Genomic DNA, 27,760 nt, shown 5'->3' with positions numbered 1-27,760 from the left:
ACCATCAAATGTAAAGCAACATGGAATTAATGGTGCAATATAAATAAATAAAAATAATAATAATAACAATGTCATTAAATGATTTCATTTTTGTTTATTGCTAATAACAATAGTATGTAAAGGTGCTGCCGTGGCTTTTATCTTGTATACTATACTATACTTTTATTGGAGTATGTATTGATCTCCTTTACAGAGGGATGCTGAATATCCATAACTAGTCTATTACTGTAATAGAAATCTCGTAGTGTTTACGGTCCATGCCTTGAATTTACCCACAGCACCAAAAATGCAAAAAGCGACACATATGTAGTAGAAATGTGTTACAGAATTTTCTGACCCAGCCATACATTTAAAGGCATATGACACAAGCAGATTTTGCCCAGGTTGGTTGGTTGATAGAAGCAGAAGCAGTTAAATGGCACAATGTGCCACCCCCATCTCTCGCCACTTCCCTTCTTTTCACTGCCTCCCTGTCTTGCACACACTCTCCCTCTCCATCTATCTCTCTCTCACCAACACATAAGCAGCACAGACTCTGTCTGTCTCTCTGCCTCTCAATCTCACACATATACGCAGTTCTGCTGCTGGATCCGCTCTCTTTATCCCAACAACCAGAGTGAGAGACTGAGAGAGACAGACACGCCAACACAGAAGCCAGCAGAACACCAAATACACAGGCAAGCAGGGAGGATAGCACACCCATTGCACATACACAGTGTATGCGTGATATGGGGGCATACTGTATAGGGGACATACATGGCTACTGACTCATAACCACTGTATATATTTCTATACATATCCTTAATCCTTGCAGTGAGGACACAAGCAAATACATATATATCTATATCTACATAGAGATAGAAGACATAATATACAGCCTACTCTGTACATATAAAACTAAACCCGATCACTCACAGGGGCTGCATGCAGCTGATGTTATGACAGAGCAAGAAATGCAGCAGCCATGAACCAGCTGTGTATGGAGCCCTGCAGAGCACTGCAAGGTGAGATGGAAATGTCTATCTATCTATCTATCTATCTATCTATCTATCTATCTATCTATCTCTATCGATCTAGCGCTGTCTCCATCATTTGTATGTGCAGATTTGTCATTATCTTGTACATTGTTTATCCTTTTTGTTTCAGTATGTTTCTTATGAATCTTTCTGTATATATGGTTATCTGTGCCTATATCTGTCTTATGCTTACACGTCTATACATCTTTTTTCATATGAAAGATCCAAAAGGTCTTGGGCACTTATTAAAAATAATTGGTTCATATACAACGTCCATTTGGACATATCATAGGTTGTAACTAGTTAGTACTATACACACCTACAGAGTGCCTTCTGCCCTGTGTATCTATGTGCATATCTAACTATCTATCTATCTATCTATCTATCTATCTATCTATCTATCTATCTATCTATCGGATTATATTAAAGCATAGTAAGGTATAAAATATATAAACTGGGAATATGGTGATAAAATCTGTGTGTTTTATAATTTTCTAAGTAATTGTGAAACCTACTAACGTATCTGCCGAGTGTTTACCCATTTTTGTTACAACTGTTGCTGGATAATGTCAGTCTTAGCCATTTTCTATCTAACTGTAGCATATACACTGCATGTCATCTGAGCATATATTGCCTTTCTGTGGCATTGGAATGGTTCCCAGCTAGCACTATACTAGCCCTACATTCTGTAGCTAGGCAGACATCATATGATAGTTCAGATTTACTGCTGTTTTTCCGTTTCATATCTGAAGTATCAATGTGCTCACTGGATTGTCTCACATTGTTTCCCCAGACAGCATTAGACAGCTGCTGAGCAGGGCTGGTGGAGAGTTTCGTCTCCAGAGAGTGCAACTAGAGACCAGACCAAGAAAGCTAGAAGACAGGATACTGGTGAGTAGCAAATGTGTACCAGTCCCTCATCCCCAGCACATATGTACCTGTCATCTCTGAATAAGGCTTCAGATTTTCCCTTATATAGATAGAAGATATTTCTTACTTATCCTCCAAGAAGGTGTTTCTGTGTTGAAAAGTGCTATAAGTAGTATTGATGTAGTAATGAGTTTTGAAATGTACATGATATTCTGAAAGCAGATATTTAGTCTTTGATGACAGAAAATGTATCTGCAATACTTTGTTGCTAAATTGGCCAATATCTTGCCCGTAAATGAGTTCTGAAGTTTTCATACTGATGACCTATCCCAAGGATGTGATCTGTAGGGGGTCCTATATCTAAACCAGTGGAACGTCGCAGCAACTCTGTTGACTATATAGTGGTGGTTCCAGGGAATTGCAGCTCCACTTCTATTACTTGAACAGGAGCAACCTGCGCGCTTTTTCTGTCCACTGTAAAAGTTGATCGATGTGGGGATCAGATGTTGAGCCCCACAGGTCACATAATGATGACCTATGCTGTGAATAGATCATCAGTATGAAAACTCCATTTGGGGCCAGAAAACCCCTTTAAGCTGAGGCCCCACATTGTGGAAACGCAGTTTTTTTTGTTGCAGATTTTGCTGTGCTGCAGATTTTTGAGCCAAAACCAGGAATGTCTAGAAAAGGAATGGAAAATATATAGGAAGTTCTTATACTTCTACCTTCTGTTCCATCTACTCCTGGCTTTAACTCAAAAATCTGCAACAAAAAAGGCCTCAGCCTTAAAGGGCGTTTTACACTAGGATCAACCCCTTTCTGTTGTTATTTCCATTATTCTGCTGTGTTGTAGGATCAGAGCAGCTATAAAAACCAAAGTTCTTGATTTGTTAAATGATCATAGACAAGGACAGCAACCAACAGACCCCACTGACTATAATGGGGTCCATTGAGTGTCTGTCATGGAGAACAGAAAGTCATGTCATGTCTGGTAAACTTTTCCAGTCTCTGACAATGTGAAACTGCTAAATCCCTCTACCTAAGTGAAAGCAATGAGAGTTGCATTGTAGGAGGTGTGCTTAAGATGCACTATATTAAAAAGTTTGTAAGGCTTGAAAGCAGACATAGGTCTATCCAGCTCACAAAGATAAAAAGACAAACACCGAGCGGCACATGGCATAAATCTGTGTTGTATTTTACACAGAAATTGGGTATTGAGGTATTAGGTATAATGACCAGTTGGCCTCTCATCTTAAGGTGCTGTGAAATTGTCACAACATCAAAAAGAAGCTTTATATTACTCAATTGGTGAGGTTGGCAGCAGATGAGTCTCGTGTCAGCAGTTCCCAGAGGTCAGACAATGCAAATGGAGATGAGTGCTTGCACTCAAACAAAAATAGACAATCCACGCTCTCCAAAACTCGTAGCAGTTTCAAAACGTCAAAAAGTTCATTGTGGTTTAAAATCACAACGCGTTTCTGGGTTAAAACCCCTTTTTCAAGTGCAATAATAAAACGTCATGGTTTTAACACAGGAAAATGTTTTGACATACCACAGTAACCTAGAAATCTATAACCTGTAATATAGTTACACTCAAGAAAGACATCCAGGCCCTTCTTGAACTCTTTTAGTGATTTCCGCATGGCTATCTCTGGCAGAGAGTTCCATAACCTCACTGCTCTTACAGTAAAGAATCTAATATCAGACAAAAGGCTACTGAGCAGGAGAGGATGAACATATTGATATTTCTGGGGGAAAAAATCAGTATATCCAGTCACTTACTCACTAAATCTCTGTTTATTCTATGCTTAAGAGTCCTGTGGGCAGTCTCATTCATTGAGGCTATATGACAGTCTCCCTGTACAACTATTTGCACAGATATAGATTTCAGAAGCCTAGAAAGAACAAGGATTTTGGTGACTGAATTACATCATAATGAACATTTTCCCTCAAAGCTATATATGAGCCTACTCAACTCCTCCTGCTCTATAACATGCTACTTACAGACAGCACCTCAAGAATGTCATCATTTCCCTTTAAGATGAACAGATTGATTTCTTTCTATTTACTTGATACAACAACCGGTAGAATACGATAGACAAATCGTTTCCACTTCGATTTCCCAAAAGTAAATCACAAACTCAGCAAGTCAATTCAATGTGTGCTAATGGGAGACTGGTGGAAAAATCAGATGGAAATCTCAAATTAGTTGGATCGATTTGCTAATCTGTATTTGTGAATTATAAACCATTGCTTCTATTCAGTGCATTACTTTACTATAAACATTACAATATAGGATTGCAACTGTATCCACAGCAGGGCATTCTATTCAACCTTATCAGTGGTATAAACTGATTTAGAACTAGTTATATTACTTTATGGATCAACACTGAGATACTTTTAGGTCCCATATTGTGTACTGAAGTAGTTTTACATTATTTGTTGGCACTACAGTAGAAGGTGATAGCGGTTTTTCTGATATACCTCCACTGAACTAGTTTCCAGAGCACAATTTATTGTATAGGAGTCTGAGTGATGTATATGGTCACACAGAGGCATCCAGCGCCGCACCTCCCATGAGGCGACCTGAAGTGACCGCTTCAGGCGGCGCTATGCCAGGGCCCCGGGGAGGGCGGCATTTTTGCTTACCTAAGTCAGTCCAGGACAAGCTGTCCTGGACTGGCTTAGCTTCACCGTCACCGAGCAGTGGATTGGGGAGGCCCTGTAGACGCAGCACTGCTCCAGCGGCCTCCCCTCACTCTCAGGCAGAGAGCAGGTCCTCTCCCTGCCTGCTCTCTGCCTGCTAATGCTGCTCCGCCACTCCCCCTTTGCTCCGCCCCTTCCACTCTGGCCCCTCCTCCCAGGGGGGCGGCTTTCTGTCGTCCGCTTCGGGCGGCGACAATGGTAGGTTCACCCCTGGGCATAACTTGAAGCTCCTGGGACCCCAATGCAAAATCTATTATGGGGTCCTACGTACCATGTGCTACCTATAATTCTCGTGTCCTCTTATCTTGTAGAAAGGCTTTTGTGCTCCCTCAGGCTTCAGGGCCTGGTAGTGATTGCTACGTGTGCACTCCCTATAGCTTTGTCACTGTGGTTGCATGCCCATCATATGCCACCATGTTATGCACAGGGGCTCGACAAAATGGGGCTAGCTGACTGGGAGAAAAATTACCTATTAGTAAATATTAGTAAGTTCAAAAGCATCATCATAAAATTATTCTGTACACATTACTTATAAATCAGACAACCCTCTTAAATGGAGACATTCTGTCTGTGTGCAGTCACCATTAGGGTAAGGTTAGCAATGTTCTGCATACTGCTTTTATTGCGTATAATGTGTAAGACAGGTATATTTTTAGCATTTAATGGGGTTTTGCCATTTCAGTGTCAAATTGGTGGGCAGGCCTAGCCTGTGAGTTGTACAGTTCAGGCCAATCAGGTGAGACTAAACTATACACTGTTATCTCTGGATTTACATAGATAACAGTGGCACTATGCAAGCACTGTTCTAGCCCTTATCAGGGCACAGCAGCTAAATGCACTTTGCAGAGCTGACAGAAAGCTCCATTAACCATAAATCTCAGTGAAGAGACAAAAATATACAAGTGGGTGACAGGGAACAGGGACTTTTAACACCAGCCAGCCACTGAAACCCATGTAACAAACTGTAAAAAAAACTCAGAGGCAGCACAGTGAGCAGTATCTAACAAACAGAGAAAGATACAAAGGTAGTCTGAAAAGTTTCTGACCTCCACGTGTAGATGGCAACACTCGTCAACCAAAGTTGGGGAATGTGTTCGCGCATGTGTTGGAATGTACTCACAAAAATTTCAGCCATTTTGCACCAGCGGTTTTTCTTTGACAGTCGTTGTAGTGAGTTGATGCGAGTGATTTTGTGAAAATGGATAAAATCGAATATCGAGCTGTCATTAGATATTTGTTTTTGAAAGGCAATATGCCTTCACAAATCAAAGATGAGGTACAGGGACTCTGTACTATCATGTACCACCGTCAAATTTTGGGCAGCTGAATTTAAACGTGGCCGTACCAGCTTGGTTGACGATGAACGTTCGAGACGGCCAAAAACTGCAACCATGAACGAAAACTTTGCTCAATTTCACCAAATGGTGCTAGAGAGCCTCTGCTATCTCTCTAGCCTTCATACGACGGTTCTCTAGCAGGTATGGTATGTTAAATCCAAAATGAGGAAGAGTGCAAAATGCTATCAGACCCTTTTGGCATCACTTATCTCATGGCGGGAGCAAGAGGCGTAAAGTATTTGGGATGCAAAAATCCAGTATTACTGGTTCTTGTTTGCCAGAGGACAGTCTGAGCATTCAGATGCAGACCGTCAGTAGAATACCCCAAATCTTATCTAATATGCATGACCAAGACCATATAAAGAGCTTGGTGGAATGTGGTCGAAACAAATTGCTATCTAATATTACCAGCTACCACAGCTATAACTGCTGTCACCTGCCCCAGCACACATATGACGTCATCAGACCACCACAAATATTACCAAATAATGCTTTGTACACAAGAGGGTAGAGATAACAGGGAGAAAAAAAAATAGTTCATATATTATTGTATATTTGTGAAAATAAGTGAAAAGTGTAAAACTCCATGTTTGTCCATTAAGGCCCAAATTATTACCCTAGCAAGGTAACTAATGTACAAAGGATGGAGAAGTGTACAGTTTGCGCTCACATCCCATCTTTGGTATAATAGGGGACCATCATCCTAATTATAATGTGATATGGTATATGATAATTGGGGCCCAGCTACAGGTTTTAGCTTAGGTCTAGGCAGGGGCAGGTTTGTGTTTGCATTGAGTTTCAAGCAAAATTATGTCTTGGTCCCCCATAATCATATTTTTAGGTCATACCGCCTCTTTACTGAAACTACCAACGCATTTGCAGGTCAAAAAATCCACCTTTATTATCCCACACTATATTGTCCCCTTTACAATATATTGCCCCTTTTTTAGGTACTGACATAGTATATTAACACCTTTACTTTGCCCCACACAGTACATTGCCGCTTTTAATGATCCCAACATGGTAGATTGCCCCCTTTTAGGTCCCCTGCCCAGTATATTGCTCCCTTTTATGGACCACATATTTTACATTGCCCCTTTTGCTGGGCTTCATCTGATTCATATAGCATATTATATTGTGTGGAGTCACCATGTGGCATTATACTGTGTAAGGCCACTGTGGAGCATTATTCTGGGGGGCACTGTGGGGAGCCCATTATACTGTGTGGGATTCCTAGGGTGTATATTATACTGTGTGGGGCCACTGTGGTGCATTATACTGGTGGAGCAATGTGGGGCTGCTGGGGAGTATATTATACACTGTGGAGCATTGTACTGGTGGACATTGCTGGGAGCATGTTATACTGCATGGAGCTACTGTGGAGCATTATACTGTGTGAGGGCTCAGGGGAGCATTATACTGGTGGCTCTGGGGGAGAATACTATACTGTGTGGGGATGCTGGGGAGCTTATCATACTCTATGAGGCCAGTGTGGAACATTATACTTTGGTCGTGGGGACTATAGGGAACATATTATACTGTGTTGGGCCATTGTGGAACATTATACTGTAAAGCAATATACTGTTGACGGCACTGTATGCTATGTCTGAATTGTAGCTCCCTCTCTAAAATCCTGTGCATTTGTGGTCAGTGCTCTGTGTTATTCCCCTTACAGTACTGTGCATGAACTGGCCATGGAGCTATTGGAGCATGCACAGTACTAGAGGGGAATAATGATACTGGGAATAACACTGGATATTCATCAATAATTCAAGATATCAGTGAAGAAGCCACGGTATAGGCTATTAGCAGGAAGATGTTGGGTAGGCCCCAGAACAAGCTCCTCTGGTGGGCCCTAGGCCCTTCAGTCCGACACTATGCCTCACCATATGTATTCTGCTGCTGCCACTGAATCTCCTCTAAGCTCCACTTAATGGAGGTGATCTAAGGTTATTCCGATACAGTTATCCTTGCTTCTACAAGTAATGGGGTTTACTACTATGACATGTTGTCTGCATTCTGCCACAGGGCACAGTTTTCAGCCTCATCTTATGTATTAACCCTTCACCTATAGCTTGGATTTTCATGTCCTAAACAAGGCATCACAGGACATGTGACGCTGGGTTCACACCAACGTCTGGACTCCGATATTAGGTTTCCATCTTCTGCATGCAGAAGACGGAAACCTATTATGCCGAGTCCGGCTGTGAGCACCGGTGAGCGTTTTGAGCTCTCTGCGGCTAAACGTTTTTTCTTTAACCGGACGCAGAGTACTGCATGTCCGACTCTGTGTCCGGTTTAAAAAATCTGGTTTCGCTGCGGAGAGCATAAAACGCTCACCGGCGCTTACGGCCGAACACTTTTCAAACCCATTCATTTGAATGGGTTTGGAAAGAATACGGCAGGTTTCCGTCTCCTGCTCTGTTTTGTGCAGGAAACGGAAACCTGCAGAACGGAGTGCCGGACGCAGATGTGAACGAGCCCTTACGGTTATTGCCTTAAGATTCAACTGAATTTACACCTTAAATAGTAAGGGCCAGTTCACACGGAGTTTACGGGCACGCATTCTGGCACGTATGTGAGCGCTCAAAACAGATCCCATTCATTTCAATGGGTCGTTATGGGCGTGGGATCTGTTTTGAGCGCTCACATTCTGACACATGTATACGTGCCAGAATGCGCGCCAGTAAACTCCGTGTGAACTGGCCCTAACATCTCTTTTATTGACCTCAATCCATATGGTGTAGAGGTGGGTCTCTCCCTTGGAATTCCCTTATATTAGCCAAAGCAGAGGGCCATTGTAAGTGTAGGTATGGGCTTGTTAAATTGAGGACCCTCCTGAGGTGAAAAGTGCGGTTACGTGCCAGTTCCCGGGGTCATGTCACAAAAGGATTTACTGCCAGAACTACAACAAACAAATAATGTTCAGTATGTTTTAGACATACTGAAATATAGAGGAGTGGTGGCAGGAAAAAAAACCTCCTGATTCACCTAGACTGCCCTTATATTATTTCCATTTTATTTTTACAATAGGATTGACTTATTGCTGAGATTTTAACTGCATCTGTGGTTGAGTTTTTCCCCAAACTTCTACTAGTATTACTTGTTCAGTGAAATAATATTTTCTGGCATTGCATATGATTTTACCCTCAACTAATATCACATTATGAACTTTTTAAATCTTTTTACATATTTTTTTCAATCACGTTATTCTTTTGTTGTTTCCTTAAACCTTTACAAAGTTTTTACATTTTTTAAAGGGATTTGCCCAACAAAAGAACTTATAAGTTGTAGATTGATGGGAATCCAACTGCTGGGATGCTCACGTATCACAAGAATAGGGTCTTAGCACCACCTAAATGGAGCCTTTGAGAAACAGCAGAGTACTAAGCTTGGCTACATCCAGCATTCCCTTTTTTCAACATTAAAAGTTTATTGAAAGTTTTACAAATTTTTACAAAAACCGGGGGGAAAAAAAAAAAAAGGGGGGGGGGGAGGGGGGAAATAAAAAAACAAAGGAGTCAAATAAAGGCGGAACATAGGGGTGAAGGGGGGGAGGGGGCGGGGAAAAAGGAGGGTACAAGGTGAAAAACGAATAAAGAAAAACAAATAACCAAAACGGGCAAACGCTCTGGCGCAGCAGAGCTGAAAAACAAAGCATATGTAAAAACCTCAGAACAATTGGAAATCAAGTATCAGAGGAAATAGGTACATGTTGAACAGACAAAACGCACAGGGGGACACTACACAGGGGACACAGAAGGGAAGAGGGAACGGAAGTCGGCAGAATAGTAAAAATGGTTCCAAAGGAGCCAAGTCTGCTGATGCTTAGTATCATCTTGGCGAAGCTCAGCAACCAGGGTCTCCATCGTTCGAAGAGCTAGAACCTCATTCAGCCAGCAAATGAGCGAGGGAGGGGTCATGGACTTCCATAACCTGGGAATGACAGAGCGCGCTGCCACCAACAAGAATCCGAGAAGTCTACGGGTAGGTTTAGAAAACGTCCGGGAGAACAGGGAAAGAAGAAGCGGGGCCGGGTCGTCCTCCAAGTCAATCCCCGTCACCTGCCGAATAACCTGTCTGACCCCAGTCCAAAAAGGGCGTAATAGAGGACATCCCCACCAAACGTGTGCCATCGTGCCGCGGTCGGATAGACATCTCCAGCACCTATCAGAGGTGGAGGGGTAAATATCATGCAGGAGGGCAGGAACTCGATACCACCTGGAAAGTATCTTAAAATTGGTCTCCTGCGCCCTGCATGACATAGAGAAGGTATGACACGCACGAAATGCCGAAGACCACACATCAGGAGGGAATGAGGCCCCCAATTCCCTCTCCCACCCACCAGTAAATGACGGAAGCGAATCCTCAGCCCCGTCCAGCAAGAGACCATACAGAAGGGAGACAGTGTGGGAGGGAGGAGTGGAAGAGATACAAAGACGTTCGAACAGCGACAAGGATCTATGAAGGTCCCGAGAGGGCCGCAAAGAGGAGTAGAAGTGAGAAAGCTGGGAGTATTGCCAAGAGGAGAGAGGTGTATCCGAACCAGAGGATTGAGTCAAAATCTCAGAGTGGGAGAGAAGCGAAGAGGCAGAAGTGACCTGCTTAAAGTGAAGGGTGGGAGAGCCGACGCGATAAGATAAGAAGGAAGAGCCCAACGCTGCAGGAAAGTCCGGGTTACCCGATATGGGAGTCATGGGGCCATCGTTCGTATAGAGGAGACGCATGGCACTATATCTACGGCATACTCCCGTAGTCTGGCGCGCTATATAGGGAAGCGGATACTGTTTATCATCAGTCCAATATTTCTCATGGAGCCAGGGAAGTGCAGTGAGGGGGACAGGGCTCAATGAGTCCTCGAGGGAAACCCAGAGCTTAGTCTTAGCCGAATGATGCCAGTCAAGAATACGCGTAGCGACCGCTGCTAAGTAGTATTTCATACAGTCTGGAGCCGCCAGGCCTCCTCTTCGTTTGGAACGAGCTAGCGTACTGCGAGCAATACGGGGGGGTTTCGAGGCCCAGACAAATTTGGTAAAGGATTTGTTAATCACCGAGAAAAAACACGAAGGCAGGATCACCGGGACAGTCTGAAAGAGATACAGCATTCCCTTTTTAATACATGGGATGGCAGCATGGCTATACCATGATTGCTCCATTGAAAATGGAGCATAAGCGAAACTGTTCTAGTGATCTATGGAGGTTCCAGCATTTCGACTCCCACCAATCTACAACTTATCCCCTGTCTTGTGGATTGAGTATATGTTTTTTTGCTGGATAAACCCTTTTAAAACTTTTCTGATCTGTTTTCTGCTCCACAATTTTGACAGCTCATCTTGGGTCCTCCAATTTTATCATTATTTATCTATAAGTGAGACCTCCAAAACAGGGCACAGTATTCCACAGGGGGCGTTCACACTCGCGCCCCATGTCTGGTTTGTGCATTACACCGGGTTTCCGTCTTCGGCCCCGGCGAAACTGGGCAAGGGACGGAGACCCGACAGTCAACTTTAAAATCCATTCACTTGAATGGGTTTGTAAATGTGATCACCGCCGGCTGTGTCCTGTCCCCGGGAAAAGCGTTCTTTTTAGCCCGACACAAAGTTGTAGATGCAGGACTTTGTGTCTGGCTAAAAAAAAAAAAAAACGGTTTCGCCATGGACAGGCGATCACATTTACAAACCCACTCAAGTGAACGGGTTTTGTGCTTCTTTTTGTGCCACTCCTTTGTTGCCTTGGCTGTATGTTTTGGATTGTTGACCTGCTGGAAGACCCAGCCATGACCCATTTTTAACCCCTTAAGGACACAGGGTACTTTGGGCCTTAAGGCTCAGACCCTGTTTTTCAAATATGACGTCTTTTACTTTATGTAAGGATAGCTTCGTAATGCATTTACCTATCCAGGTGATTCCAAGATTGTTTTTTCGTGGCACATTGTACTTTATGTTGGTGATAAATTTTGGTCATTATAATTTGCGTTTGTTTGTAAAAAAAAAAAAAAAAAAAAGGACAATATACTGAAAATTTCATAAAATTATCAATTTTGAAAGTTTCTGATATTCTCGTATAAACACAGACAGTCATATCACACAAAATTATTCCTAATTAACATTAACCATATGTCTACTTTATATTGGCATTGTTTCTTCAATGTCCTTTTACTTTCCTAGGAAGTTAGAAGTCTTATAACTTTAGCAGCAAATTGTCAGATTTTCAAGAAAATTTTCAAGATTTTGTATTCTAGGGACTTATTTAGATATGAAGTGACTTTGAGGGGCCTATATAATAGAAAACACCCATAAATGACACCATTGTAGAAACCGTAGTCTTCAAGCTATTCTAAATTGTATATAGGAACTTCATTAACCCTTTAGGTGTTCCTCAGGAATTAATGTAAAATGGAGGTGAAATTTCCAAATGTCACTTTTTTATACTTATTTTCCATTTTAAACCATTTTTTTGTAACAAAGAAGGGGTTAACAGCAAAACATACCATAATATGTATTACTCTGTTTCTGCAGTTTGTAGAAATATCCCGCTACTGTGCCCGCGCCATTACTGCTCAGTAATAGTACTGAGCTGAGCGTGAACGTGCTACTTGCGAGGACATACTATTACTGACCAGAGTGTTAAGGGGTTAATGTCCTGGCAGAGAGAAGGCAGTTGTCACTAAGGATTTTATGGTACATGGCTCCATCCATTCTCCCATTAATGCGGTGAAGTAGTCCTGTGCCCTTAGCAGAGAAACACCCCCAAAACATAATGTTTCCACCTCCATGTCTGACAGTTAGGGACGAAGTTCTTTGGGTCATAGGCAGCATTTTTCTTCCTCCAAACACGTCACGTTGAGTTAATGCCGAAGAGCTCAATTTTCGTCTCATCTGACCAATCTGGATGATTCTGAGAGTGATTGGGAGAAGGTGCTGTGGTAAGATGAGACAAAAATTCCCATAGAAAACTTATGGAGGGAGCTGAAGTTTCAAGTTGCCAAGCAACAGCCTCAAAATTAATGATTTAGAGATGATCTGCAAAGAGGAGTGGACCAAAATTCCTCCTGACATGTGCGCAAACCTCATCATCAACTAAAAACGTCTGAATGCTGTGCGCGCCAACAAGGACTTTGCCACCAAGTATTAAGTCTTGTTTGCGAGAGGGCTCAAATAGTTATTTTTCTATGCAAAATTCAAATAAATTGTTAAAATTTATACAATGTGATCTTCTGGATTTAATTTTTGATATTCTATCTTTCACTGTTAAAATTAACCTACCCTTAAAATTATAGACTATTCATGTCTTTGTTCATGTGGTACTGTTAGGAAATTGCTTTGATGACAATTCCCCAGTAGCTGCTGGAAACTCTGGAGGAGGGGGCACAAGAGACAGTGAGCCTTAAGCTGAAGCCCCTCACTGTCCCTTCCTCTTGCCGGTCCTATCCTAGGTAATAGGTGGCAACTTGGAGACAATCCCTTCCTATATACGTGAAATACAAAATGCAAACAAGACAAACAACAACAAAAGGAAGTCAGCTAGCCGAGGGTCCAGTAACAGTCGAGCAACGCAGTGTCAAAATTGAAATCCAAAAGAATAGTCAATAGGGAAAGCCAGAGGTCAAGGATTAGAATACAAGGAATTAAAAAGCAAGAGAAAGCCAGCAAGCACGAGGCAATAACAGGCACCAGTGTGAATGTGAGCCAAGACTAAATAGGGGAGGATGAACCCACCCTGGACTTGACAGGAAGGCAGGCTGTCAATCACAGGGCAAGACCAAATTTAACTTCATGAACAGAGGCAGACAAGGGCCAAAGACGGGTGTGGTGCAAATTCAATTAAAGAACTAGAGCAGTGTTCACACAGTGCAACCAAAAACTCTAAGCAAGGAACTAAACTGCACACGCCTCCTGCACCGCCACATGCGAGCAGAGGGTGGCGCAGTGACCTGAACAGGTAGAGATGTTACAATACCCCCCCTTTTATGAGGGGCCACCGGACCCTCACCAGATAAACCAGTTCTAGAGGGATTCTGAATTTTCTCTGCCTTGTATTTTAAATCTGCTTGAACAACAGACACTTGAGGACCAAGCGAACGTTTTTTTATTCACCTGGCTTTTCTGATACTGTTGGGTTTTAAGACTGGAGGGGCGCTCCCAACTTTTAGTAGTTGAGACCTTCTCCTCACAGACACAATGTAAGGAGTGCAAAGCAATACAATGGGATGAGCACTGATCTCCCAACTTTAACAACTCCCTTTTGCCCCAATCAAAAATAGGGTTATGGAGGTTCAACCAAGGGAGTCCCAAAACAACATCAGAAGACAAATTTTCCATAACAAAGAAACTTATGACTTCAGTGTGTGTTGAGCCCACTTGCAAGGAGATTAAGGGGGTTTTAAACCTGACTTTACCCCTGGCCAGTGGAGTAAAATCCGCTCCAGTAACAGACATAGGTGTGGCAAGTGGCAAAAGCTCAATGCCCAAAGATGAAACAGACGAATATTTGATAAAGTTTGCTGCAGACCCAGAGTCAACTAGGGCCTTGCCAGAAACAGATCTGTCCCCAGAGGACAAAGACACAGATAACATCATCTTATACCCCCCAAATACCTGGTTGCCTGAGTGGTTCTTCTGATTACCACTCAGGCACTGAAGTTTTTTCGCTGGTGTCAGGGGTCTGATCAAGCAGTCTCGTATGACATGACCAGAGGAACCACAGTACAGGCACAGGTTATTCCTGAGACGATGCTCTCGTCGTGTCTTGGTGTCCACAGCTCACAGTTGCATGGGTTCCTCATCAGAAGTGATGCGAGGAAAGGTAAGTTTTTCAGGAGAGAGAAGGAAGAGATAGAAAACTTGGAGGAAACAAGCCCTACTCTCTCTTTTAAATTTTCCCGGATCTTACGGTCAATACGGACCTCCAAAGTCATGGCCTGCTCAAGAGTAGGGGGATCTGGGTGACCAACCCAGAGCTCCTTCACACGGTCACACAAACCTTATTTACAGTGAGCTTTTAGCGCTGACTCACACCAACCTGCCATTACACTGTACTTACGGAACTCAGAGCAATACTCCTCTGCAGAGCGTTTTCCCTGCCGCATGGTGAGGAGTTGAGATTCCGCAAGCGCAATGTGGTCTGGCTCAGCATAGATAGAGCCCAGGGACTTAAAACATTTTTCCACATCAAACCACTCCTCAGCCTCAGGAGGGAGTTTAAGGGCTCAAGCTTGTGGATCCCCCTGTAGAAGAGATATTACTACTCCCACCATTTGGGCCTGGGATGCATGTGGATTAACACGAAAGTACAAGCACAAGACTCCCTGAAAGTCTAAAATTTTTCACGGTCCCCTGAGAAATGATCCAGCAGTAACATCTTGACCTTGTAAGGTGCATAAACAGCTGGGGATGATGCAGCAGCCTCAGTAAGGGTCTGAACCTGTTTAGCTAGCTCATCTACCAGGCCTGCCAATCCCTCCAACTTGGCTGCAAGGCCCTGAATAGGATCCATGCTGACCTGGAGGGAAGCAATGGTAGTAGGTTTTTTGGGCCTATTATTCTGTTAGGAAATTGCTTTGATGACAATTCCCCAGTAGCTGCTGGAAACCCTGGAGAAAGGGGCACAAGAGGCAGTAAGCCCTAAGCTAAAAAACCCCACTGTCCCTTTCTCTTGCCGGTCCTATCGTAGGTAATAGGTGGCAACTTGGAGACAATCCCTTCCTATATACATGAAACACAAAACGCAAACAAGACAAACAACAACAAAGGGAGGTCAGCTAGCCAAGGGTTCAGTAACAGTCGAGCAACGCAGTGTCAAAACTGAAATCCAGAAGAATAGTCATGACTTTTGGATATGGGATGTCCCTCACTCCTTCCTAAAAGCACCCAAGCTACGGTAAATATTGACTTCGGAATAAATGCACAAAACACTTTATTTTGGGTGTCAAAATGGCCACAGCTTTATTAAACTCACAGAAGTAAAATAATGACAGAAGGAGTCAGGTGAAGTGCTAGACCATTGGGATTCACAAATACTGTGAGATCCCCAGCTGTCTGACATACAGCAGACAGCAATAAATAAATAAAGGGGGTGGCACGCTCCGGCTTGCAATTCTAGCAGAGCCAGTACACTTTAAGGGCACCAACGACCCTGTGCTTAACCACTGTGCCCGCCCCTGGATGACGTTACTATTTCCAAAGCTCAGCCTGTTCACCACCATGAGGTTTAACCTCCTCTATTAGTTAAAATAAGTCCACAATAACTTTCCTGGCTCTTCCACCTGACTCCTCAACCGCAAAAGTAAAGCTGTGACAGTTTACCAATGGACCATGTGACATGTAACACTTTATTACACACGACTGACTAAACAATGGCAAACCCCTGACTCACAAAGAGTCATCCTACAGCACTCAGGAGAGGAAAAAACCCCTGTGGAGGAAACATCTAGGGAACCATGGCTGGAGGACTGCCCTTCCCTTGGGCTTAGAAGGATAATGCCCAACAATAACTCATCAAAGTCATCTCATAATTGAATATATAGAGCCAGATACACAATTACAGTAACACAGCAATAATACATTAGACAGGAAAATGTGAAAAAGCAAGTGTAACATAGTGATTAAAAGAGGGCGGGTGTGGGGGAAATGCTTCATCCAGGTCTTGTGATGAGAAAGAGGATGAAGATGGATGAGACAGGAAGTGACATCTATTCCTAACTCCTCCCTCCCTACAGTAACACACTAAGCACTATATACTAAAGTTGAATATACACAGATATATACTCCTAAAGCAGAATATACACAGATATACACTCCTAAAGCAGAATATACACTGATATATACTCCTAAAGCTGAATATACACTGATATATTCTTAAAGCTGAACCAGTCTGTATAAATGCGACCACCCCAGGAGAACCGTGCAGGAGGCTGGACTGTCACGGTGACCTTATTGGCACCAGAACTCCCAGGAGAGGTGCACAGGGAAATAGGCAGAGTCAGTTAGATGTGACGCCAGTTGGAGTATTGAGACACCCGCTGGTCCCTGGGCTGAGATGGTGATGTGGGTGCCAGTGCTCTACTCCAACAAAGAGCTTTAGCCCAGGGCTTAGCTGCAAGGAAGGCAATGTCCAGGCCAGGATCAGTAGAAGTGCTCACTGCTTTATTGTAACAGGCATCTGCTGGTCACTTGTCCTGTAGCAGTGAGCTGTGGCACAGTGGCTTGTAGCTGGCTGACACCTTCCCATGTATTAGCAGAGAGTCTAAGATGTCTGCAGGTCCAGCTTCTGGTATACTGCAGGGGCTCAGTTACCTTGTAGAGGTAGGTGCAGGCTGCCAGGGTTATAGCTCTGCTCAGCCTGATGTAATTCCTGTCCTCTTACTGATAGTGATGGGGGCGCTGTCACACAGCTTCTCTGCCCTGCTACTGCTGCTATGGCAATCCTCACAACACAGTGTCTGAAACACAAGATGGCCACTGCCACACTTCTCCTTGCTTCTCCTTCCCTGGCTCTTACAGAATACTACTTCCTCTCTCTGCTATGACTATTTCCTGTTCCAGCTACAGATCCACTCACCATAGTGTGTGTTGCTATGGAGACCACAGCTCACTAGGACAAGTGAAACCAGAGAACAATAGCTTAACAACATTACACAAATGAATACAGAATAAACATGACAACATATACAATCTATCATAACATATAAGGCACTTATATGGCCAAATAACCATTAGTAACTCCTGTGAGGGGGTTACATAAATCTACACAACTACTGCACGAAGAAGAAACTGCAGGAGTTATTGGTTCCCCTATCCCAAAGTCATGTCCCCCTTTGCTGATGGCTCCGGGGGTGTCTATAGGGAAAGCCAGAGGTCAAGAATCAGAATACAAGTAATTAAACAGCAAGAGAAAGCCAACAAGCACGAGGCAATAACAGGCACCAGTGTGAATGTGAGCCAAGAATAAATAGGGGAGGATGAACCTGCCCTGAACCTGACAGGAAGGCAGGCTGTCAATAACAGGGCAAGACCAAATTTAACTACTTCATGGACAGAGGCAGACAAGGGCAGAAGACGGGTGTAGTGCAAATTCAATTACAGAACTAGAGCCGTGTTCACACAGTGCAACCAAAAACTCTAAGCAAGGAACTAAACTGCACACGCCTCCTAGACCGCCGCATGCGAGCAGAAGGTGGTGCAGCGACCTGAACAGGCAGAAATGTTACACTTACAAAATTAGCAAGGAATCAAATACTTATTTTCTGCACTGTAAAAGCACCCATGTCTAATAGAAGAAATAACACAGGATATACAAAACAATCCATACATTTTATTTCATAATGTCATGTTAAAATCAACCATAAAAATCCTAGTGAAAATTAAAATGAAAATGGATAAAGCAGGTTGTGATTGGGGATTAGTGACCACATTGCTCTGTATAACATCATTATACTGGGGAACATACAGTAGGTCCTCTGTATATGTGATTTATGAGGTAAATACTATTGTTATTTTGACACGGCACTTTATGAACAATCCTTATAAGATATACACTCACCGGCCACTTTATTAGGTACACCATGCTAGTAACGGGTTGGACCCCCTTTTGCCTTCAGAACTGCCTCAATTCTTCGTGGCATAGATTCAACAAGGTGCTGGAAGCATTCCTCAGAGATTTTGGTCCATATTGACATGATGGCATCACACAGTTGCCGCAGATTTGTCGGCTGCACATCCATGATGCGAATCTCCCGTTCCACCACATCCCAAAGATGCTCCTCTATTGGATTGAGATCTGGTGACTGTGGAGGCCATTGGAGTACAGTGAACTCATTGTCATGTTCAAGAAACCAGTCTGAGATGATTCCAGCTTTATGACATGGCGCATTATCCTGCTGAAAGTAGCCATCAGATGTTGGGTACATTGTGGTCATAAAGGGATGGACATGGTCAGCAACAATACTCAGGTAGGCTTTGGCGTTGCAACGATGCTCAATTGGTACCAAGGGGCCCAAAGAGTGCCAAGAAAATATTCCCCACACCATGACACCACCACCACCAGCCTGAACCGTTGATAGAAGGCAGGATGGATCCATGCTTTCATGTTGTTGACGCCAAATTCTGACCCTACCATCCGAATGTTGCAGCAGAAATCGAGACTCATCAGACCAGGCAACGTTTTTCCAATCTTCAATTGTCCAATTTCGATGAGCTTGTGCAAATTGTAGCCTCAGTTTCCTGTTCTTAGCTGAAAGGAGTGGCACCCGGTGTGGTCTTCTGCTGCTGTAGCCCATCTGCCTCAAAGTTCGACGTACTGTGCATTCAGAGATGCTCTTCTGGCTACCTTGGTTGTAACGGGTGGCTATTTGAGTCACTGTTGCCTTTCTATCAGCTCGAACCAGTCTGGCCATTCTCCTCTGACCTCTGGCATCAACAACGCATTTCCGCCCACAGAACTGCCGCTCACTGGATGTTTTTTCTTTTTCGGACCATTCTCTGTAAACCCTAGAGATGGTTGTGAGTGAAAATCCCAGTAGATCAGCAGTTTCTGAAATACTCAGACCAGCCCTTCTGGCACCAACAACCATGCCACGTTCAAAGGCACTCAAATCACCTTTCTTCCCCATACTGATGCTCGGTTTGAACTGCAGGAGATTGTCTTGACCATGTCTACATGCCTAAATGCACTGAGTTGCCGCCATGTGATTGGCTGATTAGAAATTAAGTGTTAACGAGCAGTTGGACAGGTGTACCTAATAAAGTGGCCGGTGAGTGTAGGTATATACAACTGGTGCACATGCATTTTTCATCATGGGTATGTCAGTCTATATGGGTGAATTTAACTTCACATATAAATATTACTTTGTAGGACTCGTTTATCTTGTACTTGTTGTACCCTCTGTGACACCAGCAATGTATTCAGGTTTACTGTTTTGATTGTGTATTTTGCTTTTTTTTTTTTTCTTTATTTGGGTTTTGTCTTGTTACCCCTGTCCCCTCCCTTCCTTGCCCCCACCCCTCCCTGTGTTTTCCTTTTCCTTATCCCCCCCCCCCCCTCCTTGCTCCTGATCTCATCTGTTCTCTCTACAGTGACTTTAGTAACTGGTGTCTAGGAAATCCTTGTGTGTTTGGTTTTCTGGTCTTCATGTACACTGTTACATTTTTTTTTTTTACACGGATGTACTCTACACCTTGACCGCTGAATGGAGAAATGATCTTATGTTTAACTTTCTATTGTGCGATCCTCTGTTGGTTTTTGCTATTATTGTTTTTTTATGCTGTAAAACCTTCCTTTTTTCTTTTCAATAAAAATCGAATTTAAAATAAAAAAAATAAATATTATTTTGTAAATTCTGTGTTTAGTCTTCCATTATTTATAGCTGCTATTTTCTTTTGACAGTCATAGAAAGCAATGAGATTACTTTGACATTATCTTCTTTAAAGGAAAGCCATGCTGTTTAGGGTCCAAGAAGTTGCTGGTTTACAGGTGGTGACTTGTGGTCAATTTCACAATAGTTTCCATTGATTTTACCATGACTGATGTTAAAGGGCTTGTCCAAGATCTGAAATTTGACTGCAGACAGTAAAGGAGATGTCGAAAATAAAAATACATTTAAACTTACCGTATATACTGGAGTATAAGCCGACTCGAATATAAGCCGAGGCCCCTAATTTTACCACAAAAAGACTGGGAAAACTTATTGACTTGAGTATAAGCCTGGGGGGGGGGGGGGGGGAATGTAACAGCTACTGGAAAATTTCAAAAATTAAAATGGTCGGAGTTTTTGGGTGCAGTAGATGCCGGGTGCTGTGAAAGGGGAGGCGGTTTTTTGGTTGTCTGTCTGCCCCTTCCCTGAGATTGAGGACTGTTTTTTTCCCCCACTTGGAATTCAGTCTGGCTGAATATAGAGTATCTGCAGTGCTCCTATTCCATGGGGAAGGGGTTAATAGGAGCACTGCAGATACCCTATATGCAGTAGACCGGGCACTCTCAGACACAGGGATACCTAATGTTTATGTGTTTCACAGTCATTTTCTACTTTTGTATGTATTCTAGGGAAAGGAGTGATTTAGAACTTTTATTTTTTTAAAGCTTCTTCTTTTTTCCCCTCTATTTTATGGGAGATTCTATACATTGATATTGCAGCTGATCATAGACGCCCCCCACCCCCCTCATAAAAAAAAAAATTAATTTTTTTTTTGCTGACTCGAGTATAAGCCGAGGGGGGCTTTTTCAGTACAAAAACAGTGCTGAAAAATTTGGCTTATACTCGAGTATATGCGGTACCTACAGCTTCCCCTCCGTTCCTGGTCTGGGATAACCTCACCCTTGTTGTAGATGGGTACAACCTTGGTTATTCTCCAATCATCACAAACATTATTTACAGAAGGCACATTTAATGGGTTTTTGGGATTTTAATATTGATAACTTATCTTTACGATTGGTTATTTTAACAATGGCCCAGCTACCAGGCACAGCCACTATACAATGCCCAAGTGCCACAGCTTCTTCAACTAGATAATATAATAATACATTTTATTTATATAGCTCCAACATATTCTGCAACACTTTACAATTTCTAGGGTTCAAGAAAAGATAAAAATATACATTATAGAGTGATAGTTAATTCACACAATGGGACTTAGGGCTCTGCTAGGAAGAGCTTACAATCTATTAGGTAGAGGGGGTGACACTAGAGGTAGCAGGGGTGGCATAGGAGGTGACTAGCAAGGGTGCCAGATGTTGGACCCCACTTATCTGTTATTGATAAGGAATCAGTAAACAAGAGACTTCGTACTCGTAGAATATAGTGAGTATTATTCACCAATCAGTTGATTCACCAATCAGTTGTGAATAGGAATTCTATAGTAGATGTAATGTTTCGGTCAGTTGACCTTCATCAGACTCTGTAGTAGAATGTAGAAGAAGAAGGGCGCAATAGGAGAGTGATAATTTGCATAAGAGAGGAGATGGATATAGGATGGATGTTTATTTCCCTGTTAGTTCTCCATTCTTTATGCTGGAACCCATATAGAGAATGTTACACTATTCCCAACCAGTAGTGCTGCAATATAATTTATTGTATAGACATATATATATATATATATATATATATATATATATATATATATATGTATAGCTATATATATATATATATATATATATATATATATATATATATATATAGGTAGAGCTTCTATTCTGCACATGTGAATCACACAGAACTGAATGGGATACATTTGGTAGTGTTTTACTAAAGTGGATATCAAAATCCATTTTCCTAGTGAGAATCTGGGAAAGTAACTATTTATAGGATCTACCTGATTGTCTTCTCGGAGATAAACAATTCAGTGGGACACCACAAAGCAAAGCATGCAAGTTACCATAGCAACTGATCCGATTTTCCTTTTTGCCATGGTTGCACACACTTTCTCTTGGTATTGTGTGTATCGTAAAATCTATCACATCTATTTCTTCTCAGGTCACAACATGCTGGAGATTCTATATATTCTACGTCAAACTACCAGCAAAGGTGAGTCCATGAACAAGGTAATTCTAAAAGGAGCGCTAATATGATAAGAAAATCACTGCTACGTCTTGTTCAAGCGGCAAATTAATACAAATGAATTACATATGAATGAATTGACGTATAGCATATCAAAGAAAGAAGCAAATGAATCCTACCTAGACAATATGTAATACATGAGGAGTAGGTCCTTAAAGGGAACCTGCCTGCATATTGAATAGCATTTCCCATCTGACAGATTCCCTCCAGGAAGTTTTAGTCTTTTGTCTATATCGTATTCTGTAAATGACCTTGTTGTTTCCCTACTGTTATTTTTTTCAGGTTGAAAGCTCATTTAGTGTGCTGGAAATCCGATCTCTCACAGCTATCAGTCTTAGTCAGGTACTGAATATGTGTAAACCTAGCAGAACAGTGATATAAAACCACTTAGATCAATATTATAGCAATTCGTTTAAGGTGGTCTGATGATAAAGGACTTTTCACCGCCTCCACCCAAGTCTTTGCTTCCTTCAATAGGTGCACTTTCACTGCTTCCAGTTGGAATGTTTTCTCCAGCCCCCTGTTCTTGATCAGCACAATTTTACTGTTTACTGTCAAGTGGGTGGTCCCTGTTTTTCTACTCCCAGACCACTCACCTGACAGTAGAGAAAAAATCCATCTGCGCTAGAAACAGTGGAATGGTGCCTATGGAAGGATATGATGAGTTGGCATATGTGGCAGAGTCCTGTTTAAATCTTGCAACTGTCTGCCCTTATTAAAACACTTCTAACTTCAATTTTCTGTATGGATCAGGTCCAATGTAACACTGTGTCTTTCCTAGATAGTAATATATATTTTGGGATCCACAATATTACACTGTATGGCCCTATTCTCTGGGTTTGCGGTCCCCATACCACTATAACCTGATGATTATCCTCTTGCAGATACTTATCGAAACAGAGAAAGGAAGCTTCCAGCTGACGCTGACCGCTCAGAATACAGATCAGCTCATCAGCGGCATCCAGACCACATTGTCAAAAATATTCCCTTCACCGGATACAGTGTAAGTTTCCATTTTGAAATGCTCTCAGATTCGGGGCTTGTGACAGGCAATATCTTCATTAGAGCTCATCATAGTCCATTGGGAATTCTTTAGTTACGCCATTGTACAGAGGTATAATAAGATCATTCCTCTTTTCCCCAGCATCTGCCATTGGAGGAGAGTTGGGAGGCCCGTCATACACGATTAAATTCAATGCCTTTAATGCAGAATTTTACATCAAGCATATGTCCAGCTTAAAGGGATTCTATCATTAGAATGCCATTTTAAGCTAAATCCATGTCTTTATAGCCTTAAGAAAGCCTATTCTTCCCCAACCTTTAGATGTCTTCTCCGTGCCGCCATTCCTTAGATATCCTGGTTTTCCTCCATATGCTAATTAGATATCTCGCAGCACTGGGGGCGATCCCCTGCACTCAAACAACACTAGAGGTGTCCAGAGTGCTGCAAGAAAACCATCCTGCGACGCCTTCTTCTGTTCGCCATCTCCGCCTCTTCTTTCCTGTTCGGCCACAGGAAAATGGCCAACTGCGCACACTGTGCATGTTCGTCGGCCATTTTCCTGTGATCTCTCCCATTTGGCCACAGGAAAATGGTGACGGACATGCGCAGTTGGTGATTTTTGAAGAAGGCGTGATGGGACAAGGAAGAAGAGGCGGAGGCGGTGAACAAGAAGAAGGCTGCGATAAAGCTAATTAGCATATGGACGAAAACCAGGATATCTAAGGAACGGTGGCGCGGAGAAGACATCTAAAGGTAGGGGAAAAATAGCCTTTCTTAAGGTTATTCCGACGTGGGTTTAGCTAAAAACATGACTCTAATGATAGAATCCCTTTAAAAAGATGACACTCTTCAATCACTTGATATTGTATTGTATCAATGTCAATATAAAAGTAATACATACAGTAATGTGAAAAGTTTTAGGCAGGTATGGGGAAATGCTGTAATGTAAGAATGCTCTAAAAATAGAAGTGTTAATAGTTTATTTCTATAAATTAGCAAAATGCAAAGTGAGTGAACAAAAGAGAAACCTAAATCACATCAATATTTGGTGTGACCACCCTTTGGCTTCAGAATACTATCAATTCTTCTAGGTTGTTCCAAACATTTTTGAGAAGTAACCAAAGATCTTCTGTAGATTGGCTTGCTCAAATCCTTCTATTTCTTCATATAATCCAAGACAGACTCAATGATGTTGAGTCCATGTCTTATGAAAGTATTCTTACTATACAACATTTTTTCTACAACTGCCTAAAGCTTTTGCACAGTTCTGTATTTGTACTTGGAAGAAAAGGCAGCGAATGACTCCAGATAGACTAGAGTGGGACCTTTCTGTATGATGTACTTGGTATTAGTTACTGGCTTACTGTTTGTCTGCAGTGACCCTAAATGGGAGTCAACTACTTTTATATATTGATCCTTACAAAATGTATTCATGTAAATCCCTGCTGTATGTTCTACCACCCTCACTTATTCTTGTTGCTTATGGGTAACAGATGTCTGGTCAGGCGACAGTATCCCGAGTCTGCAGACAGTTCACGAAATTCATCTCCAAACTCTGACACTGCTGCGCTTCCTGCTACATCTGGGATCTGCGGTGAGGCTAAATGGCTGCGAGATGACATTTTATGCATGTATATTAATGTATAATATAAGATATTATATAATAGCCACAAAAATGTTTTGGTTTTAACTGAAACTTAGTTTCATATAAAAATATAATCTCTTTATTTTTTTTGCATCAATAAGATTTATAATTTATAGCTATAGATACACCCCAGAGCAATCAGATGTATCCATAGACATGAGGCATTACCCTTTAAGGCAAAAATTTTATTTTTTCTTCCTCTACACCCGTCTACATTATTTCCATAAATGGCATTAGACTTACAGTATATACCCATTACACATGTATCCAGTAACATACATGTATAATACTAGGAAATAATGTAGATGGGAAGAGAGGAAGAACCATTTTCATTTTGTCTTAAGGGGAATGCCTCATCTTTATCCCTACATCTGATCGCTCTGGGGTATATCTGTACATTAGGGTTGAGCAATCAGGATCGGAAAAGATCGGATTCCGATCGGCGATCGAGTAAATTTCACGATCGAGATCGGAATTCCGACCCGATCTTTTCCAGCGGGATCGAGATCGGAGGTTATCTCAAGATCGGCTCAACCCCAAAAGTGACTTTTCCCATAGAAAAGCATTGACTAGGGTTGAGGATCGGGATCGGAAAAGATCGGATTCCAATCGGCGATCGAGCAAATTTCACGATCGAGATCGGGATCGAGATCGGCTGGAAAATGATCGGAAATCGGATTTTAAAATCGATCTTGAAATCTCAAGATCGGCTCAACCCTACTGTACATATAATAGTTTGCTAACTTTTACCTTTATATAAGTCAGTATATTTATTTGCCAGTCACATTGTTCTGTTTGCGCAGCACTTCAGGCCTTTACTCATGTTGGTAATCTGTTTTCTTATTGGTTCTCAAGCTTCTTTCTGACTTCTTTGAGCTTTCTATTTCAGCTTATTTTATGATAACATAGAATATACATATCAGATCACAGATCTACTCCATTTATATATTAAAGGGGGTGAGCAAGGGCGAAGGGTCAATAAGTATTTCCTAATTGTATCTGTCCTATCCATATATTACGTGGACAGCCATTCTTCTGAAGTAGCTGATCACCTGGGGTCTTAGAAACAGTCAGACACGGGGTTGTTATTGTCATGTCACTATAAAGGCATTGGGGAAAATTTACTAAAACTGGCGATCCTTCCGCCAATCTTAATTCATTCTCTGCCCGGCGCATGATTCGCTACAGTTACTAAGAGGCTCTGACCTAGTAATACTAGCATATGTAGATGCGCCCGGTCGTAGATCTACTCCAGCCAGGGGCTGGTATGGATTTGTGGTATAACTCACGCCAGAATATATTAAGTTGTATATTATATACAGCATATACAGCAGATCATTATTATAGCTGCGAAGGTCTGACACCCAGGACCCCCGCAGACTACCTTCCATAGACTTTAGGATATGTTCACACAGCAGAAAATGGATGCAGTGCATCGGCATCCCGTCGCAGCATTCAGCTCCGGATTAGGCCCGAATGAATGGGTCTAATTGGGAGGGAGTCTCGTGGCGCAGACGCCGTGGTTGAGTCAGGAATCCGTGGGAAGAAAGGAAATGTTGCTTCTTTTTTCTGCTACTAGCTAGCGGAAAAAAGAAGCGAGCGGCTCCCATTGAAATCAATGGGAGCCGTTTTTGGCAGCGGATTTTGAGGCGGATTCCACCTCAAAATCTGCTGCCAGAAAACTCTGTGTAAACGAGCCCTTAGTGTGGTAGCACTGCAGTACATAAAGACACTACTACAGTTTGTACAAAGAGTGAACAGCATGGCATGCTATAATTTCTGAGAACCATTCAGTCTCAAGGTGAATTATCATCTGGGGTTCTGAGGTAGGTTATCAATATTAGAAAGTTGATAACCCGTTTCACCCAACACAGGGCCTGATTATTTTTCACCTTTCATTATAAGGGTTGTCCCATGGTAGACATTTATAGCATATCCACCTAATGTCTAAGAGATGCGGGTCCCAACTCTGGGACCTGCAACTTTCTCTAGTATATCCCACCCCAGACCCCTTCACGTTTTACCCAGTTCTTGCTAACAGCCAAGCCCAGGTAGCAGTACTAGATAGGATTACAAAAACAGCGGATCGGCCTTGGTTTTGCCTATCGGAGGAACTGGAGTCTATGGGAGTCCATTTTGGAGATGAGAGATACAGTAGATAAATAGGAGATAGACAGATATGTTCCTAGGAGAGATATACAGCAGATAGGAGATAGATAGATAGATAGATAGATAGATAGATAGATAGATAGATAGATAGATAGAAGATATAGAGATATAAATAAAGAAACCACAGATACCGTGTTTCCCCGATAGTAAGACGTAGTGGGACTTTTGGGGGGGTGGGCTAATGTAAGACGTACCCCGAAAGTAAGACATAGCTCGGGTAGTCAGTGACTATAAACAAGTGACATTACCGGACACAGCCCTCAGCCTGCCCGCGGGACTCCAGGCTGTCTGCCGTTATAATCGACCTATCCGGGTCTACTACGTCATAATGGGCGTGGTTAAGGGCAAGCCTACTGTGAGGAGCGTGTGGTAAAGATGGAGCAGGGCTGGGGGGGTGAGGTGAGCAGAGGACGGGCAGGAGCCTGAGGGGATGGCCGGGACTGGAGGAGTCACAAGAACTGATAC

General features: G+C 42.5%; 1 protein-coding gene across 3 annotated transcripts in view; it reads left to right on the top strand.

Annotated features, from left to right (window-relative positions):
• The first annotated feature begins 451 nt into the window (after nucleotides 1–451).
• Nucleotides 452–27,760, top strand: part of CARMIL3 (capping protein regulator and myosin 1 linker 3) — a 76,506-nt gene continuing 49,197 nt past the window's right edge. For all 3 annotated transcript variants that reach the window (XR_012716885.1, XM_075276728.1, XM_075276727.1), the window contains exons 1-6: nucleotides 452–1,004; nucleotides 1,810–1,907; nucleotides 22,395–22,445; nucleotides 22,761–22,820; nucleotides 23,363–23,481; nucleotides 24,975–25,075. Coding sequence is in view for 2 of the 3 variants with exons in the window: in XM_075276728.1 (XP_075132829.1) it covers nucleotides 965–1,004; nucleotides 1,810–1,907; nucleotides 22,395–22,445; nucleotides 22,761–22,820; nucleotides 23,363–23,481; nucleotides 24,975–25,075 (469 nt within the window). In the remaining variant the exon portion in view is untranslated. The remainder of the gene's footprint in view (nucleotides 1,005–1,809; nucleotides 1,908–22,394; nucleotides 22,446–22,760; nucleotides 22,821–23,362; nucleotides 23,482–24,974; nucleotides 25,076–27,760) is intronic.

The sequence above is a fragment of the Leptodactylus fuscus genome, chromosome 1, assembly GCF_031893055.1.
Source record: "Leptodactylus fuscus isolate aLepFus1 chromosome 1, aLepFus1.hap2, whole genome shotgun sequence".
NCBI lineage: Eukaryota > Metazoa > Chordata > Amphibia > Anura > Leptodactylidae > Leptodactylus > Leptodactylus fuscus.
The sequence above is the reverse complement of the archived record's forward strand: the minus strand, read 5'-3'. Positions and strand labels throughout refer to the sequence as shown.